Source organism: Vitis riparia, chromosome 4 (genome assembly GCF_004353265.1).
Source record: "Vitis riparia cultivar Riparia Gloire de Montpellier isolate 1030 chromosome 4, EGFV_Vit.rip_1.0, whole genome shotgun sequence".
NCBI classification, from domain to species: Eukaryota; Viridiplantae; Streptophyta; class Magnoliopsida; order Vitales; family Vitaceae; genus Vitis; species Vitis riparia.
Window position 1 is genome coordinate 15,971,365 of NC_048434.1, and position 19,524 is coordinate 15,990,888.

Here is a 19,524-nt window from a genome sequence, read left to right on the forward strand (position 1 = left end):
CAAAAAAAGATGAAGAATTACTTGGTCTTGAAGTACCGTATATTAGTGGTATTGGTGTACTTATGTATCTTGCAAATTATACAGTTCCAGACATTACTTTTTCTATCAATTTATTAGCAAGATATAGTTCTACTCCAACTCGAAGACATTGAAATTGTATCAAACATATATTACGTTATCTTCGTAGAACTACTGATATGAATCTATTTTACTCAAGGGAATCAAAACAACAAGTGCTTTAAGATGCAGATGCTGAATATCTTTCAGATCCACATAAAGGCAGGTCACAAATAGAGTATATGTTTAATTTCCATGGTACTACTATTTCATGGAGATCTGTTAAACAAACAATGGTGATCACATCATCAAATCATTCAGAAATACTTGCAATTCATGAAGCAAGTTGTGAATGTATATGGCTAAGATCTATGATCCAGCAATTCGAGAATCATGTGGACTCTCCTCTATCAAAGGTGACCCAACAATATTATTTGAAAATAATGTTGCATGCATTGCACATATAACAAAAAGTTATAGTAAAGAAGATAGAACTAAACACATTTCACAAAAAAAATCTTTTATACATATGAACTCCAGAAGAATGGTAAAATTGATGTTCAACAAATACGCTCAAGTGATAATTTAGCAAATTTATTCACAAAGTCATTGTCAATCCCAACAATCAAGAAGTTAATACACAATATTGGAATATGTCAACTCAAGGATACCGACATGAGGGGAGTATGCTTGTAAAAGAGTGTTAGTGTACTGTACTCTTTTTCCCGTCGTCTAGGTTTTGTCTCGTTGAGTTTTATTGACAAGGTTTTTAACGAGAGAGTCCTAGCATACCAAGAGCAAATTAAAGAATATTGTACTATTTTTCCTTCACTAGGTTTTTCCCATAGGGTTTTTTACTAACAAGGTTTTAATGAGGCATATTCTTCTAATGTGTGGACATCCAAGGGAGAGTATTATAATTGAAGTAATGAATGCCACCACATTATTAATTATAATAAATGTTAAGTAAATATTGTTTATGACTTCCATTAATATTCATTAATGAGAATATTAATGGAAGCCATTTGGAAAGCCTATAAGGCTTCCTATCCCCTGTAATATGTATCCTTGAGTAAAAAAAAATTTCTCCCTTTCACTCATTCTCTCAACTCTCTTATCTGATTCATTCCCCCATTATATATATTGTTAAAATAATATATAATTCCATCTCTACTTTGAATTGCGTTGCATTTATACTCATTTTACAACAAAATATATATAATTAATATTTTTAATAATATTTTATTTTTAAAATTTGATATGTGAAATTAAATTATAAAGATAAATATAAATATATTAATATATTAAATAGAATAATTAAATATTTAAATAAGAAGATATATTTAAGATGAAAAAAATATAATATTTAAGTATATTTATGTATTTTATTATTTAAAAATCTAAAAATTATTATATTAATTAATTATAATATTTTCATACTTATTATTAATAATTACTATGAAAATAAACTTGTATGTAAATAACTAAATATTTATATGACAGAGTTTTGAAAAGTGCGTTACAGTAATATATGTCAAAAGGGTGGCCTACCACAGTAGTTTCCTTCTCATCTTGTGAATGGCGGGTCATAGGCTCATAGCCGGTAGGTAAGCCACCTGATGGTGATGGGCTGAGGCAGTCAACCCAACTTTGGGCCGCATGGATGGTAAGCCCATTATCATTTTGGTCAAATGATACTTGATAATAAGAACCTAAATCATACTTTTATTTGTTTTCCTTTTAGTCGAAGCATCCTAGCCTTAGCGATTAAGCAACTCAATTCATTTTATAAATGCTTCACACACATTCACAAGTGAAAAACCTGAGAGAAGAGAAAACAAATGGAGAGTAAAAGCATTGTTCAAGCTACTTCTTCAAACTTCACCGTCGGCATCGAATTCTCGGCACTGCCGGAAGGTTGCATCGCCGGTATTCTGGCATGGACCAGTCCTCGCGACGTCTGCAGGATGTCCGCGGTTTCGCTAGAGTTCCTGTCGGCGGCGGAATCTGACGCTTTGTGGGAGACGTTTCTGCCGGCCGATTATCGGGAGATCATCGGCCTATCGTCGGAGTCTTCGTCTCACCTCAGTATCTCCTCCAAGAAGGAGGTCTTCTTCCGACTCTGCAATTCTCCTCTCCTGATCGACGGGGGTAAAAAGGTAATTTTCGTCCACATTAAGCTTTTGAAATGTTTGGTTGAAAGGATGAAATCTCCGAATCGTCGATCTAACCCTCTTCAAATAAAAGGTTATTTTTATAAGGAAATAATAAAAATATTTTTATTAAAATAAAAATAATAATAATAAAAGATTAAATTTTAAAAATTGAGTTTTTACGTACTTTAAATCAAATAATTCTAATTTTTTTCTTATTTTATTAATATATATATATATATATTAATTTTCTTTGCATCGATTCATAATTATCAAAGTGAAAAAATCAATTTCTTTTAGTAATATTTTTAATTTTGCAAATATTTTTATTTTACCTTATTTTTTTAATATAAAATTCATTTTTTTTTTATTTAGCTGAAAAGCCTCTTATTATTTTATTAATTAATAAAATAGATTATCTCTATTTTTACAAATAAATTTATGTATTTTTTTAGTAATATTTTTATTTTACCTTATTTTTTCAATATAAAATTCAAATTTTTTGGTATATAGTATTCTATTATTATTATTTATTTTTGTTTTAAATATTTATTATTATTATTATTTGAAATTTTTAGATAGAAGCATTTTATTTCTATTACATGAAGAAATCTTATTGTAGTTATTATATTAAATAGAGTCTCTGGTTGGATAAGAAGAGTGGAAAGAAATGTTACATGCTAGCCGCAAGGGACCTAACAATTACTTGGAGCGACACTCCTATGTATTGGACGTGGATCTCCCCACCACACTCTCGGTTGGTCTCCTTATCCTGCTTTTTGGTTTCTCTTTTCCCCACACCTTTCATTCTCTCTTTAACTTATTCCTTCAATTCATATGAAATTAGGTTCATTGAGGTGGCCAATCTAAATCAAGTTTGTTGGCTTGAAATCAAAGGAAAAATAAATACTGCCATGTTATCCTCAATGACAAATTATGTGGTCTTCCTTGTCTTCCAAAGGAATGATAGATTTTACGGACTTAAAAACGTTCCTGTAGAATCATCGGTTGGAATGATTGGTGGGGTCACTACCAAAAGGGAAATTTACTTGGATACCCCTCAGGTTGAGAGTTCTAATGATCCCGATCATGATTTTGGGGAGAGATTTCTGCAGTATGAGAATGTGATAAGCTCGATGAGCGGCAACCCCGACCCGGCTTCACTAGAGAAGAGGATAGATGGGTGGTATGAAGTTGAATTAGGTGAATTCTTCAGCGGAGAAGGAGAAGGTAAGGAACTTGAAATTAGTGTTATGGAGGTGAAATCAGGTAATTGGAAGTCCGGGCTCTTAATTGAAGGAATTGAAATCAGACCTAAATTTTGTGCATAGATGTTTTTGTTTTGTTCATGTATAAATTAGAAATTTTGTATCCTATATTTTACTTTCATGTTAATATATATATATGAGATTTGGCTCATGTACTAGTTTTTTAAGGCAACAAAAACCGTTGATAAGAATAATTTGTAATGTTCATGGAAGACTATGTTTGGTTCTTGGCAAGTATTAAGAAAAATAAAAATGACGAAAAAAATTATTTTTTTATATTTAGTTTTATTATGAAAATAGTGAACAAAGTTAAATATAATTAAAATTATTAAGAAATTTGTATATTTTAAAATTATTTAATTTATATATTGAAGAATTAAATTCATGGTAAAAGTTTGAAATAATATATAAAAATAATTTATTGACTTAAATTTTTTTTTCTTCATTTTTTCTTCTACTTATCTTTTTTATTTTCTTTCCCTCGTATTTCCTTTTAACCTTTTTAAGAGCCAAATATAACCTAATATTTCAAAAAAAAAAAATTCTTTGTAAATAAGAAAGAAGAAGGTATGTAATATTAAAAAGAAATAGAAAAACCTAATTTGATAATATGATATATCACACAATTAAATGTATCCTTTTTCACACACCATTTTTATTTCTCAATTAATATATACAGGATTTTGACCTTGAAAATAAAATTTTAAATTGGTTAAATGGATTAAAATGATATTATTAAGTTTAATGAGTTGGTATTGTGTCCAATCATCCATATAGGATTATTAAATAATTAGTATTTGAATTGATTAAATTTTTAGTATTTTTTTTTTATCTCCATACTACATACACACACTATATATAACCAATGATCTTTAATTTTCTTGAATTTAATTCACTAAAATCAATAATACTTCATAAGTAATGCTTGTTTATTAAGAAATTACATAAAAGAAAAGAAAAGAGTATTATCATATGATATTAAAAAATTTAAGAAAAAAATCAATTTTGGTCATGCACATCAAGATATTATTTATGAACCATAAATATCTAAATGCAAATGTCTCTTTCAATGAAAAGAGACACCACAAGCCACAATAAAGATTAATTCATCAATTTAACAAAATGCTAAAAAAGAAGTTAAAGAAAAGGAGTTGGGTCCCTTTCTAGGTGAGAGATCAATTCTCAAAAATGAATGATAGGATTGGGCGAAAATGCCACTTAAAAGGACTAACTCATGGAGGGAAGAGACTAAAATAAAATCTAGCGATTGCAAAAGATTTGATTTTTATTGGGTCTACAATGTTGAAAGGAAAGTTTGAACTTAAAAACTTATATCTTGATTGAGACTCTTTAAATAGGTAAAATAAACCGACATCCTAGATTCGATTGTCCTCCATATTAAGACCCATGAATTTAACTTGAAGGCTTATATCTAAAAAAATTATTGACAAAGAATTTTAAGCTAATCTTTTAAATCAAGAATTTTTATTAAGAATTATTATAATTCAGTAAAATTGGTTTTGTAAAAGGATGTTAAAAATATATCTTATAAGAATATGTTTGTTTTGTTGTATTTTTATTATTTATTTTTAAATTCTATTTTCACCTTTTATTTTTATTTTTATCTTGAATTTTCAAAGTACATGTTTACATCACGTATAAAACATGGTAGGTGGGAGTGTTGGAATCCAAAAAAAGAGAGTAGATAAGATCTTTGATTGGTGAGGAGAAAAACAATATCAATTGCTTTGATCGAAGCTACCAAGAAAGGGGAAAAAACAATATCAATTGTTTTAATTGAGATTACAAAAAGAAAATTTGAATACGAAAGAGGGAGAAAGAGAAAATATCAAGGAAAAAAAATCTATGGATGGGTGGATGAGAGAGCAAAAAATTTTGGGAATTGAGAAATCAATTGACAGCCCATATGAAAACGAAAGATTTTAGATTTTTGTGTTGGCAGGCCAATTTGGTCCACTAAGAGCGCCTCTTTGTGTCCGGTGTTTGGTTGGATTTTCTACCTCGTTTTCTCGTCTTTTCTCTCATTAAAGTATAAGACTTTTATGTCCAATATTTTTATTATCTTGTGTACTATATTATTCTAGTGATATTAGATTTATGTCATGCTATGTGGTCAGGCTTCATTCTAAAATATTTTTAAGCGATTGCCAAATATGGAAACAATGTGAATTAAATATGTATAGCTAATATTAATAATAAGTATAATTTTGATAACTTTTTTCTTAATTAAATTGATATTTCTTATAATTACCTTTTTCATAAACAAATTCATTTTAGTTAATATACTTTAGTTTGATTTTTTTTATTAATAAAAAATAAATAGAAATAAAATACCATAATATTTGATTTTTTCTAAATGAAAAAAAATAATACATTAGTTTTTGACTTTTATTTTTATTTTTTTAATAATTAATAGAAATAAAATATTATAAAAATAAACAGTTTAATACTTAACACTATTAAATACTATTTAATTTTAATTTTTATTTAAAATTAAGTTAAAAAATAAACCACCTAAAGACATTTAGTAAAACTTAATACTTATTACTTAATGACTTAAATTGATTTTAAGTTAAATTATATTTAAAGTTATTTACTTAAAAGTTATCACTTAATTATTACTTAAAATATCAAGGTTATTTGATAAAAATTAAGTTTTGGTCCATATAAGTTCACCATTTAAGCGCAAGACCTAAAAAAAGTGTGAAAATTGAGAAAAATGATATGAATTTTTTTATCTTTCCAAAAATAATTTTTATTGACTATGAAAAAAAAAAAAAGTAGAAAAACATTAATTTTAATTTTATTTTTTTTGTAAACCTCAATAAAATTTAATTTACTTCAATGATTTGGAAAAAATACACAATTTTTCAAAAAAATAAAAATAAATTATTGTTATTATTATTATTTAAAAATCAAACATATTGGAAAATATATATATTTAAAATTGTGTATATAAAAAATAACTAAAAATATGTCAAAATTATTTTTTTTAAATGATATATTTTTAGAATATATATACATATATATTTTAAAAATAGTTTTCTAAAAATAATAAATTTTTAGAATAATTATTAAAAAAAAAAGATGAAACGTGATAGAAAATACTCAAAATAATTTTAAAATATATATTGGTCTTTTCATATTTTATATTATTTTCATCAGGTGAAATCTTAATTTTTGGACCCAATTTTGTCCAAAACCACCATTGTCCCGAGATATTTTGATTCATTTCCATAATTTATCATCAATAAAAATAATATTTTAATTTATATTTGTAGAAAGTCTAGCTGTAGTATTGATTTGAAAAAGGAAATATTAATTAAATAGTGCCACGTGTTATTATTTTATATATTATATATTCTGAAGGATAATCATGAATTTTATCCCTTTTTAATCAGTTACCACTTATCCCATCATTTTATCCTTCGTCCTCTACTCGACACTTGGCCCAATGTACGGGCGCCCTCAACCGCCCAGCAAAGCCCTATATATTAAGAAAAGAGGTTTTCCTATGGAAGAACAGAAAGATTGCAGTGAAATTAGATCGGAGCAAATGGAAGAAAGCACGGGGAAATCTAGGTTCACTTCCTTGCCCTTAGAGTGTGTTACCGAGATCATCTCTCGGACGAGCCCTCCCGACGCCTCTAGGATGTCGGTGGTGTCCACGGATCTGCGTTTCGCCGCGGATTCCGACGCCGTTTGGGAGGGGTTCCTTCCGAAGGACTTCCAAAGCATCATCGCCGGCGCTGCTGGGTCGTCGCGGCCGGAGGTACAGTCGAAGAAGGAGGTGTACTTGCGCCTCTCCGACGAGCCTATCCTCATCGAAGGTGGCCTTAAGGTTAGACTTTTTAGGTGTGAGAAAGTTAAACTATCTTTCTAGGCTTTGGCATCTCATCTCTTTCATCAGGGTAGTAGGTCTTGTCTCATAATAATGAATCATTTATGGTAATATATATGATAAATGCATATTCACAATGTTGAATTACATAATATAATGTTACATATAATTAATATAAATTTGGAATAATGTATTAACCACGATAGATAATAAAATAATGATTATTAACCCGTTAGGGCAAATGTTGGGATGTGTGATAGATGTGTACAGTCTTGGGTTCGGTCCCTAATACTGGCTGAATACCTTGGATTGTCCGATGCTGGTTGTGGCAGACACAGGCAGGACCCTAAGGTTTTGGTCCCAATGGAAATTTTGAAGGGTTTGACCATGGGGACGGTTCCTCAATTACAAAAAATAAAATAATGATTATTAGATGTGCAAAATTTTAATGTTAGAATGAGAAGGGTAATTCTTTATCTTTCTTTTAAGTTATTTTAGTTTACTCCTATTAATAAGATTCACTACAAAGTGAACTTAATAATTTTATTATGAGAAAAATAGTACAACTTTTACTAGATTATGAGCATCATAATAAGTTATGATACATGGAATTGATGTGGTTTAGAGGTTGTTATTTGAATTTTTTTTTTTAAATTTATTACTTTTTTTAGGATCCTTCTTGGTGATACAATTGAGCAACAATTGAGCAACAGTCTATTTTTGTTATCCTATTTATCATTTTTTAGATTAATAGTATAATTAAGTTAAATTCTTGTGCTATACATTTAAATAATGAGAAAATTAAGTGTTTCTTGGAATCCATTTTTTCTTTTTCCTTTAAAAAAAGTAGTAATAATTTATATATAAAATATGTAACTCTTATATAAAAAAATATGGATTTACCTTATGTCTTCAAAAATTATTTTAAAAATTTTAAAAATTTGAGATGGTAATTTTAAATAGTTTTTAAAAGTCATTATCTTTTTAAGTTAAACCTTGAAGAGTTTGTGCATTTTACATAGAAGTTATTATCATGTTCTGTTTTTAAAAACGAAAAATAAGAAGTGTATCCAAACAACAGATCAAAATATTTTGTTTAGAATTTCAACCTTAGGTATGCTATTTCTAATTATCTTAAATTTATTAAGGTAAAGATTACCTTTGTATCTCATGCCTTTTATAGTAAACAAATATGAAGTCAATAACAATACTTTTTGCACTTTGTCTTGTCCTTGCTCTATAAAATGGAATCCTCACTATATGGTTGACATTAAACAGAGTTTTTCAGTAGAGAAACGTAGTGGGAAGAAATGTTACATGATAGCTGCAAGAGCTCTTACAATAGAATGGGGTGATACACCTATGTATTGGAAATGGATTTCTCTACCACAGTCCAGGTTTGCTGTCATCCTCTCTTTTAATTTTTATTTTTTCAATGATTTTTATAATCCCCTCACCCCATTTTCTTTTATATGATAAATAGGTTCAAAGAGGTAGCAGAACTCATCAGTGTATGTTGGTTTGAAATTCGTGGTAGGATAAATACTTGCGCGTTATGCTTGAAGACAAACTATGCAGCTTATCTTGTATTCAATTCTACAACAGAAACCTATGGATTTGAATACCATCCTGTGGAAGTTTCAATAGGAATTATTGGGGGCAGAATATCTACTCAATCTGTGTATCTAAATCCTAGTAAAACGCAGACGCAACGATTTCCCGTTGTACCAAGGCGTATTGGGCGTTTTAATCGTGGTTTAACTCAATTGATGGGGTTGCAAGCTTCCGTGTCTGCAGGTGGTAATTGTCAATATCCAAAGAAAAGAGAAGATGGGTGGTTAGAGATTGAATTAGGTGAGTTTTTTAACGAGGGAGGAGATGAAGAGTTAGAGATGAGTGTCTTAGAAGTGAAAGCTGGTAATTGGAAGTGTGGCTTGATCATTCAAGGGATTGAAATTAGGCCAAAGGATCGAGCATAATACCCTCATGGACATTAAATGTTGCTTGGACCAAAGATCTAAGTCCTAGAAGGGTATGCTCATCAGGTGTGTTGCATATCTAGGGTGTAGGTTCCTCAATTATCTTAAAATGAATGCAGTTATAGTCTTATTGGTCAGTTGCTTAGTAGCCTCAAGCTTCTTCATGGTCACATCAATGTCGCTATTAAAAGTGTACTAAGACAAAAACTCATGCATAAGATCTGCTCAACTCTGGATCCTTGGAGCATCGAGAGGAAGTAACACCATTGCCACCTTTAATTCCATGAGCATGGACTCCTCCGATAGTCCAACCCACAACACCTGTCCACCTCATTGATTATTTTGTCTATGACTTCACCAGCTTCTATATTACCTACACCTGCAATTTATGGTACACAAGGGATTCTAGATTGAGAATGAGGCCAGGTAGAGAGGTTGGGGGGATATTCGAGGAAGCTAAGGATGATTGATGGTTGTGTGATGGCATGGGACAATACAGAGGTGATGCCCATTGTTAGTTTGTCTATTAAGTTCAAGATACCGGATATAGAGAGGTACATGGAGAGAATTGATTGTCCTTAGATTCATCTCAGACTTTACACCACCATGATGAGCGTCCATGGATTAGATGAGGTCCAATTGAGCACCTTATTCGCATTGTCACTGAATGATGCTGTTTAGAGATGGATTGCTTCTCTATGGCCATCCAGGATCTAGACTTGAGATGATCTCATGCACATGTTCCTGCCTTACTATGCTTTTAATAGCGACATTGATGTGATCAAGAGGGAGCTTGAGGCTACTAAGCAACTCTCCAATGGGATTATAGTTGCATTTATTTCAAGATGAATGGCTAAGGTGGTCGAGATGATAAAGAGCTGGAGGATATAGACAATTCTGAGAACCTGCAACTTAGATATGGGCATCCGATGAGCATACCCTTCCACGACTTTAGATCTTTGGTCCAGGGACATGTAATGTAAAGGAGGGCACCTTCAGAGGACTATGGACAGAGGCTACTTCGTCTAACTTAGATCCTGAGGAAAGAAGGTGATGGGTTCCATGAGAGCCAAGAGGGAGAGGTCAAGGCTGTTAGCTATTACTCCCAGAGGCTCGTTTCTTTTGCCCCAATTAGGCCAAGACAGCCCATCAGGGCTCATTTCCTTTACCCACAGAATCCTGAGATTCAACCAACATTACCAGCCTTTCAAGAAGCTCCAAGAGGTGGGACTATTGATTCCGATGGCGCTCACCCTGGCTACTCCCCACCTCGTTCTCCTACACCTTCAAATGCATTAGTATTATCCATCTCACCAGACTTGATATATAGCAGGATGGTCGATAATCTCTCTGCACCGAATGCGACACCAAATCCTCTCTCTGACTGATTCCATGGATGCGGCTATTCCTCCTTGGCCGAACCTCAACCTGATTGACCTGGATGATTTAGTTGATTCTAATTTTCATATAATGTCTTAGGACTTATCTGTTCCAAACCCATTTATCTGGATGTTATAGATGATGATTCTCATGAGCATTTCGTTCTAGGCTTTCACATTGCCCAGGCACCTTCAGATAGGTGGCCATTTATTTTGGCACCAGATTCAATTCATTTGGGTGACCCAGAATCAGGTTTATATATTTATAATGTGTTAAAAAAAATAGTAATATGTTATATAAAATTTTAGCTATATATTTTTCACCATTTTTATGTTAATGAAAACTTGTAAGGTGTTTATAGTTTTTTTTTTTAATATTTGAAAATTTTATCTTTTAAATTCATTGTCAAACTGTTCTTAAAATTTGTTTGACAGTAGTTTTAATAAGCATTTCCAGTCTTTATGATATTTGAAATTTTTTATTATTTAAGTATTCAAAATTTAAAAATGTTTTCTAACATTGGTGCTAACTACATTTTTAGTAGAAGTGTTTTCTTTAAAAGTGTTTTTAAAAGATTTTTTAAAAAAACATTACAACTTATTTTTTAATGTCATAAATGATTTTTCAAAATTTTAAATATATTTTTTAAATTTAATTAAATACCTAAAATATTTTTAAAAACATTTTTTTAGGTTAATCTAATTTTTTTTCAAAAGCACTTTTTAGGTTAAAAACGCCTAATCATATCACTCTCAAATGAACTTTTAATCACATTTTCAAGAAAAAGGAAAAAATAATAGAAATAAAAACTATTTTTAGAAAATAAAAATAGAAAATGAAAACAAAAAATTATTTTCGTGACTAAACACAAGCCTAACTTTCTTCACTACACACATAGGGCCTTCTTATACATTGTGGTTGGTTGTTCGAGGCATCAGGTCCCATCAGTTAGTGGTGAATTGTTTTAGGGGGCGCCCTACAAGAACAATTATATATATATATATATATATATATATATATATATATATATATATATATATATATATATATATATAATTAATGGTATTCATTATTATTTTAAAAAATAAGTAATTTTAAGCATTAGTTATGATAATATATTAAATAAAATAACAAAAATGCTGAAAATATTGAAAAATAATTTTAAATTTTATTAAAGAAATTATAAATAGTTCAAAGTATAGGCTTTTACTTAAAAATTATCTATTATATAGGATAATCTAAATATTACATCATGATTAAAAATAAGTGACTTAATAGTTGGGCTTCAAGGGAATTAAATATTAATATTACCTCAAGAAATATAAGCTTATAATTTAAAATATTTGATTAAAAGTATAAATATTAATTTTTTTTTATACATTTTTAAATTTTAGTTAAATCATAATATATTATTAGTACTTTATAAGAAGTGTTATTTTTTTCCCGATAATATTTAATTATCATTATTAGTACTTTAAATTTTAAAATTATATATAAAAGGCTGAGAAAGGACAAAATTTCATTTTCCTTTTCCTTTTCCTGAAATCTCTTAATTATCTAACTGACTTTATTTTTTTTCCTAAAATTTAAAGGGGTCATATGTCTCCTCGAGCCTTAATTGGCTTCTCAATGCCATCGGTGTTGTTGGATAGTGGGTCTGTCTTGAACATGTGTCCTTTGACTACAACTGTTGCATTGGACTTGGACATAAAAACTTTGAGGCATCTACGCAAGACTATCAAAGAATATAATAATACTCGAAAATAGGTCATCGGCACCTTGTTGTTGAGCTTGTAGATTGGGTTGATTACCTTTCCTACATTATTCTAGATGCCAAAAGTTCTCACATTCTTTACTTCATTAGAAAATGAAATTTACGTAGGGATATTACCCAAACTACCTATAGGAATATCCAAACATTAGATCTATGTTATAACCCATTCAATATCTCATATTAATAGCCCAAAAATAACAAGATCATGTTATAATTCAAAATCAAGATCATATGTCATAACCCAAAATCAAGATCATGTTAAATCATTAGGAAAAATAAATCGAAAGTGTACCTAGATCCAATTGGTTTTAGTCTTCCACGTCTAAATCTTTATTCTACAGAAAGAAAAGCCTTATTCCAATGATGGGATATGAGTAAATCTCTAAAAAATTGTTTAGATTAGGGACCTTGCTGCGAATGCAGAAACTTTAATGCAAACAAGGTTAATTCAATAACATAAAGATAAAACAATCACACACATGATGCATGATGTTTTAATATGGTTCGGTCAACCATACCTACATCCATAGATGAGAGATAATTTTTTCACTATACTATAGAAAATATTATAGAGGACAAAACTAGATACAACTATTGGGTTCTCAAAACATCGCATGTTTCCCCTTTTTGTATCCATACCCAACCACGAGTTCCCTCGCTCTACCAGGTATCTCCCGTTCTTCCTTACATCTCTATCTACCTTGTATATTTTCGATAAGTTCATCTTTATCTCATGACTTTTTCCCCTTATAACCTATAATATTTATAGAGATATTTCCAACAACTTTCCTTATTCTTTAAAGAAATCTAATATTACAAAAATATATCAATTTAGGAAATATTCTATACAATATTCTTTACAAATATATTGAATGGACACTTAAAAACTTTGAACTCTTTCCTTAACAACCAAAAACCTTAAGTTAAATGCTTCGATTTTGATAAGCTTTTGTTGTTCTTAAAATATAATTCTGTAGCTTTGTTATCACACTTTATCCTCAATGATCTCTTGATGTCATCAACAATACGTAGTCTAGTGATAAAAGTTTGCTACCATATTTCTTGATTTGGTGCCTTATAACAAGCTATAAATTCTACTTCCATGGTGAAAGTGGCTATGAGTGATTGCTTAACACTCTTCCATGACACAACTTCTCCAACCAACATGAATACATAGCCAAAAGTGGATCTTCTGCTATCAAGGCAACCAACAAAGTCAGAGTTGGAATACCCCACAATCTCTAAATGATCAGATTTTCGATATTCGATATGTGAGCATGAAATATTTTATTCTTTGTAGATATCGTATAACCTTCTTATATGCTCTTCATTGATCCATTCCTGGGTTACTTCAATATCTACTAAGCATACCAACTATATACATAATATCCAAACATGTACAAATTGGAGCATACATAAAACTCCCTACTGTTAAAGCATAAGGAATCTTCTTGACCAAACTTCTCTATTGTACCAAAATACTTATCCTTTTTACATAGTAACTCTGGTAAAGAAAAACTAGAGAAAGAGTTACTACGACTTTTGTAGTACCCCGGGTATCGTCCTTAATAACTGGCTTATGGAAATTGTCAATACTAGAATAAATGAATTGCTTTCGTTTAAATCCTAAAGTGAAAAAAAATGAGAATAATGTGAAACTAAAGTAAAAAAAATTAATTTAATAACAAAATGGATGTTGATTTTAAATTTGATTGATTCAAGTTTAGAGCTTTCCACAATCCAACCTAGGGTCTTTTAAGTAATGTGATCTTAGGGCTTTGGGATCCTTGGCTGCTCGCGATCAAGTTGAGTTCTATAACTTAAAATTGCATCCGAAACCAAATTTTCCCTTTTAAAAATAGATTCCTAAAACCATCAACTGAATGAGATTGATTAGCAGTTTAAGATTTGGCTTTTTAACCCTCCCTACTCCTTATACCTTTGTTTTGGGGCAAATAATGATAGGGAAGATGAGGATAACTAATGATCAAGAATTACCAAGAATCACTAGTATTGGATAATAACCTACCGTATAATTCCCTAAACTAACTCACAAGGATAGGATAAAAAAATAATGATAAATTGTCACCTAACCAATAATTAATCTCATTGTTATAATAATTTACCCATTGTCTCTATAGATTTCCTAGCCCTTAGATTTTCATGCCTTAAGCCCCAAGTTGGCTCTTAACCTCTCATGGGTGTGATGTCACATTCACAATCCCTAATAGGGTAAAAATCCATAATTTGAATCAAAAGAACCTAAAAAAATATATTTAATAAAGAAGAAAAAGAAAACAAACCAAAGTTCTCGTTTTCTTCCACCTTCAATGTCAAATTTTTCTCAAAAAAGATCCAAGATCCCTAAAACCTAGAACTAAGAGAGTTTATATGATATCATCAATTACCTAACATGTGACACACTCTTATTAGCCACTTATTACAAAAATAATTACTTAAAAATGATTAAAAAAATAATAAAATGGTGATTTCTATTCGTGTGGGGTCCACTTAGGGCTGATGAAGTGCCCTAGATGCAATTACCGAGGTAAAGAAGGCGAAACATCAAAGTGGCAATGGGTGAATTCAAAATTGGTGTCATTTCGAAGTGGAATTCGAATTCATAAGTTGAATTTCGAAATCATTTCGAAATGACCCTTCAACTTTGTACAATTGTTTTCAAATGACCATAACTTCTTCATTTCAGCTCCGATTTGCACACCGTTTGAAGCGTTGGACTCCTGACTTCCTGAGCTTTGAAGAAATATATAGTATGTATAAAATGGACTCCATAAAGTGCTCCAAAATTTTCTTCAAAATTAGAGTATATATTACCATTAGATTTTTGAGTTCTAAATTTCCATGCAGTTGAATCTTACTTCATGCCTCATTTCCCATGTTTTCTTACCTTCTTTCTTACTCCATTATGGTCATTTCTCATCTTCCAAACTCATGATATCTTTGCCTTGCCTTTCCTCATGGTCCATGAGTCCTGACTCACTTATTCCTCTTTTAACCCTTTCTTGATCTTTCAAAATCTAAAGTGATTCAACTTGCACCATTTTCTTCCCTTGAATCTGAGATAAGTCTCCAAAGTACAAATTAAACTCGTGGTTAGGGCCTTAGCATCGATTTAGGTCAAGTTGGGTGATTTGAATGTCCTTTGCTGCACAAATCATATCGAATATGTGCCATTAGAGCACATATTTTGGCTCCAATCACTTCTCCATCTCTTTCTTCTCAATTTTGTTCCTTAGGCATTGAAGCAAACCAAATTTATCACCCTTAGCAATGGGCATATTTCTTGGTACACAATCCTTCATGCAAATCTACTAAGCACTTTATCAATATATGTCTTTTGTGATAGGCCAAGAATACCACAAGAACAATCTTAATGAATTTGTATGTCCAACACAAAATATGCATTACCAAGATCTTTCATTTCAAAATTATTTGAAAGAAATCTCTTAGTTTCATGCAACAAGCCTACATTGCTGCTTGCTAGCAGAATATCCTTAACATATAACACTAGAAGAATAAATTTGCTCCCACTGATCTTGTGATAAATACATTGATCAATAGTGTTTTCCTTAAAGCCAAACGAGGTAATCACTTGATCAAACTTTTGATACCATTTGAGGGGATGCTGGCTTTAAAAATGGATGGATTTTTTTAATTTGCACCATGTATATCATTTCTTCAATGTCACCATTGAGAAACACAGTCTTAACATTCATTTGATGTAGCTTTAAATCATAATAAGCTACAAGTGTCATAATAATTCTAAAAGAATATTTCAATAAAACTAGAGAGAAAGTCTCTTTATTATCTATCAGGACATTGAGTCTTGTTTATTTGTTGACAATTTTGTTTCTTCTTATGTTTGACCATAGAAGTCTTTTTAGATAATGATTTGCTCTTCATTGAAGATCAAAGGTTGTTGTTTGTCCAACCGAGAAGTCACAAGTATGTCTAAAGAGGTTTGGCATGTGGCATTTTAGATTCCTTTGAAGTATAAAAAGGTTTGGTATCATTTTTAAACTTAAAATGTTTTAAAATGATTTTTTAAAATAAGTAGAGGTTGCTCAAGTGGTGAATCCCACTCAAGCGGTCAGCTCGCTCAAGCTGTTAACTCACTCAAGCGATCAGCTCGCTCAAGCTATTAACTCACTCAAGCGGTCAACCTGTTCAAGCAGTTAGGCCCACTCAAGAGACATAAGTCCGCTTAAGCGATCATGACAATCTTGCCGAGATTATAAACAAATTTTTGATGAATTTCACTTAAACTCTATTTTAGAAACTTAAGATACTGAAACTCTTTGTGGTATTCACCTATAAATACCTCTTTATAACTCCTTTATAAAAGAAATATGAATTTCAAAAGATTTGAGAGAGATTATTGAAAGACCTTTCATTCCTTAAAAAATGATCTCATAAAGAGGAAGCCTAAAGTGTCATACTATTCCCAATCTCTCATTCAAGGATTGATTCTTTGAATCTTGGGTTGAAGACTATAATCCCTTTAGGGTGCCTAAAGAATCTATTAGGGAGCAACAAGAGTTTGCTTCATCGCAGACGTGAATCAAATTGTAGCTATTAGCAAGGATGAAAATATCGGTAATAATGGATATATCGGTACTTCGATTTTACGAATATATCAGTGGATATTTTGAAAAAAAAAAATATATCGATGGGCTTAAAATTGATCAAAATTCATGAAAATATAAGAAAAACCTTGTAAAAATCTAATTAGCAGTATAATAGACATTTTAAAGTTGTTTTGTTGAAAATTTTGATACATGTATGGTATGATTTATCATATTTGATGATAATATTATTTACATCAATAAAAAAATATGAATTTTATAAATGTATATTTATTATTAAATTGCATTAAATATTATTTCATAATAATATTATGATATTTAATTATAATATGTCTAATTTAAAATATATTTAATATTAAAATTATGATCTATTTAATTCAATTATATTCAATAATATAAAATAAATGATGATATATGCATAGTTGTGATATTTAACAATAATGTTTATAATTTGAAAACATACTTTATGCATAATCATTTAATTTGGATGTATTTAATGACAAAAGAAATAATGATAATTTGTATAAGTAATTTTTATTTTAAAATTTTGATAATTTTATTCAAAAATTTATATTTATTTTATATATAAAAGTTACAATCACAAAAAGCAATTTAGTTATAATAATTTTATTATGATTAATTTGTAATATATGTATATAATTTATAATATTTGTTTTTATATATACAGTTAATATATTTAATGCTAATAATGTACATATATATATACATATATACATAAAATGTGTACATTTTGTCAAATGAAGTTTGGTTGGTCGGTTGGTGTTGGTGAGGAATCATGAGTGGGTGGTCAGGGATTCAAATCCCCTAAGCTTCATTTCTTCCATTTCCTTGGATTTTCCCTTGCCTTTTTAGAATTCCAATTGCAATCCCACATCGACAATTCATTACACCAAAAAGCTTTATTTAAGCATTGGAGTGGTGCATGGTTTGCAGGTGTGCAAAACACGTTGGGCTATCGAGCTATGCTGGTGGAGGGATATAGGTTGGGTTGGAGTGGTTTGGGTTGGGCCAGTCTACTGTCTGTGTAAGCCTATTATAGGAGTTTTGGGTCATTCTAAGATATTTGGGGAGAGAAATTAAATTATTGTGTAGACCATCCATTTTGTCCTCCTAGCACATGTCCTATTATGGCAGCCCTAATTTAGACTTAGGCTTACTTAGGCACCTTAGGCCCACTTAGGCGCTCTAGGCCCATTTAGGTACACTTGGCCCATTGGGCACCACTTAGGTACCCTACGCCCATTTAGGTACATTTGGCCCATTAGACACCACCTTAGGCCCATTTAAACTTAGGCCTATTTAGGCACCCTAGGCCCATTTAGGCATCCTAGGCCCATTTAGGTACACTTGGTTCATTAGGTACCACCTTAGGCCCACCTTAGGCCCACTTAGGCACTTTGGGCCCATTTAGATACATTTGGCCTACTTAGGCTTACTTAGACCCACCTTGGCTCACCTAGGCCCATTTTGGCTCGTCTTGGCCCACTTAGGTTTAGCTAGTCTTACTTAGGTCACCTCTCAAGTAGGGTTGTATGGCTTGTATGACTAGTACGTGCTTGATTTTCTATATTTTATTTTTTATTTTTATTTTTATTTTTATTTCTTTTTTATTTTTTTTAATCTTTTTATTATTGTTGCATGCATTTAATAATTATATTTATTTTGTTTACCTTTTTTTTTTATTTACTTATTTAATAGAAAATTGCTTGAATTGCTTTGACTTTAAATATGCATTGGTTGCCTAATTAAATCATGGAATTACGTAATTTAGTCTTGTTTTTTTTTTTTTTTTAATCTTATTTTATTTTATTTATCAATCTCATGATTTTCATTTTTTAATTTTTTATAAGCTTATTTTATTTATCGGGATATTTCGCCGAAATTTCGCTTCTCACAGGACTTGAACCCCCGACCAAAAGAATGGGGAAGACACCTAGCGACCATCCAGCCAACGTTGCAGTTTGTTTATAATGTGGCACCATACATATATATATTAAAAGTGTTCATATACACAAAATATTAAAACAATCCTTTAAATTACGAATTAATTATAATTATTTTATAAGTAAATAAAATTTTTTCATTTAATTAAGTAGCAATAAGTTTTTAATATCAGTAATATATTATTAATTAAATATTAAAAAATTATACATTTATTATCATTTAATACAATTAAATTAAATATATCATAATTTTAATATTAAATATATTTTAAAATTAAACATATTATAATCAAATATCACAATATTATTATTGAATAATATTTGATGTAATTTAATAATCAATGTATATATATATATATATATATATATATATATATATATATGCATGACATGTTAGAATTTTTAACCAATATAATCGAGGTTTATTGAGTTGGGACCAATATTGTCTCCAACAGCAAGACGGGGTTCCTTCATCTATCA

At 30.2% G+C, this 19,524-nt stretch overlaps 2 protein-coding genes across 2 annotated transcripts; both read left to right on the plus strand.

Moving 5' to 3' along the window:
• Positions 1 to 1,811: 1,811 nt before the first annotated feature.
• On the plus strand, positions 1,812 to 3,690 carry LOC117912319 (F-box protein PP2-B1-like). Its single transcript, XM_034826868.1, has 3 exons — positions 1,812 to 2,216; positions 2,849 to 2,967; positions 3,058 to 3,690. The coding sequence occupies exons 1-3, from the start codon at positions 1,899 to 1,901 to the stop codon at positions 3,539 to 3,541; spliced, it is 921 nt and encodes a 306-aa protein (XP_034682759.1). The 5' UTR covers positions 1,812 to 1,898; the 3' UTR covers positions 3,542 to 3,690.
• Positions 3,691 to 6,986: 3,296 nt separating this feature from the next.
• Positions 6,987 to 10,962, plus strand: LOC117912973 (putative F-box protein PP2-B12). Its single transcript, XM_034827798.1, has 3 exons — positions 6,987 to 7,340; positions 8,619 to 8,737; positions 8,824 to 10,962. The coding sequence occupies exons 1-3, from the start codon at positions 7,014 to 7,016 to the stop codon at positions 9,317 to 9,319; spliced, it is 942 nt and encodes a 313-aa protein (XP_034683689.1). The 5' UTR covers positions 6,987 to 7,013; the 3' UTR covers positions 9,320 to 10,962.
• The last annotated feature ends 8,562 nt before the right edge of the window (positions 10,963 to 19,524 follow it).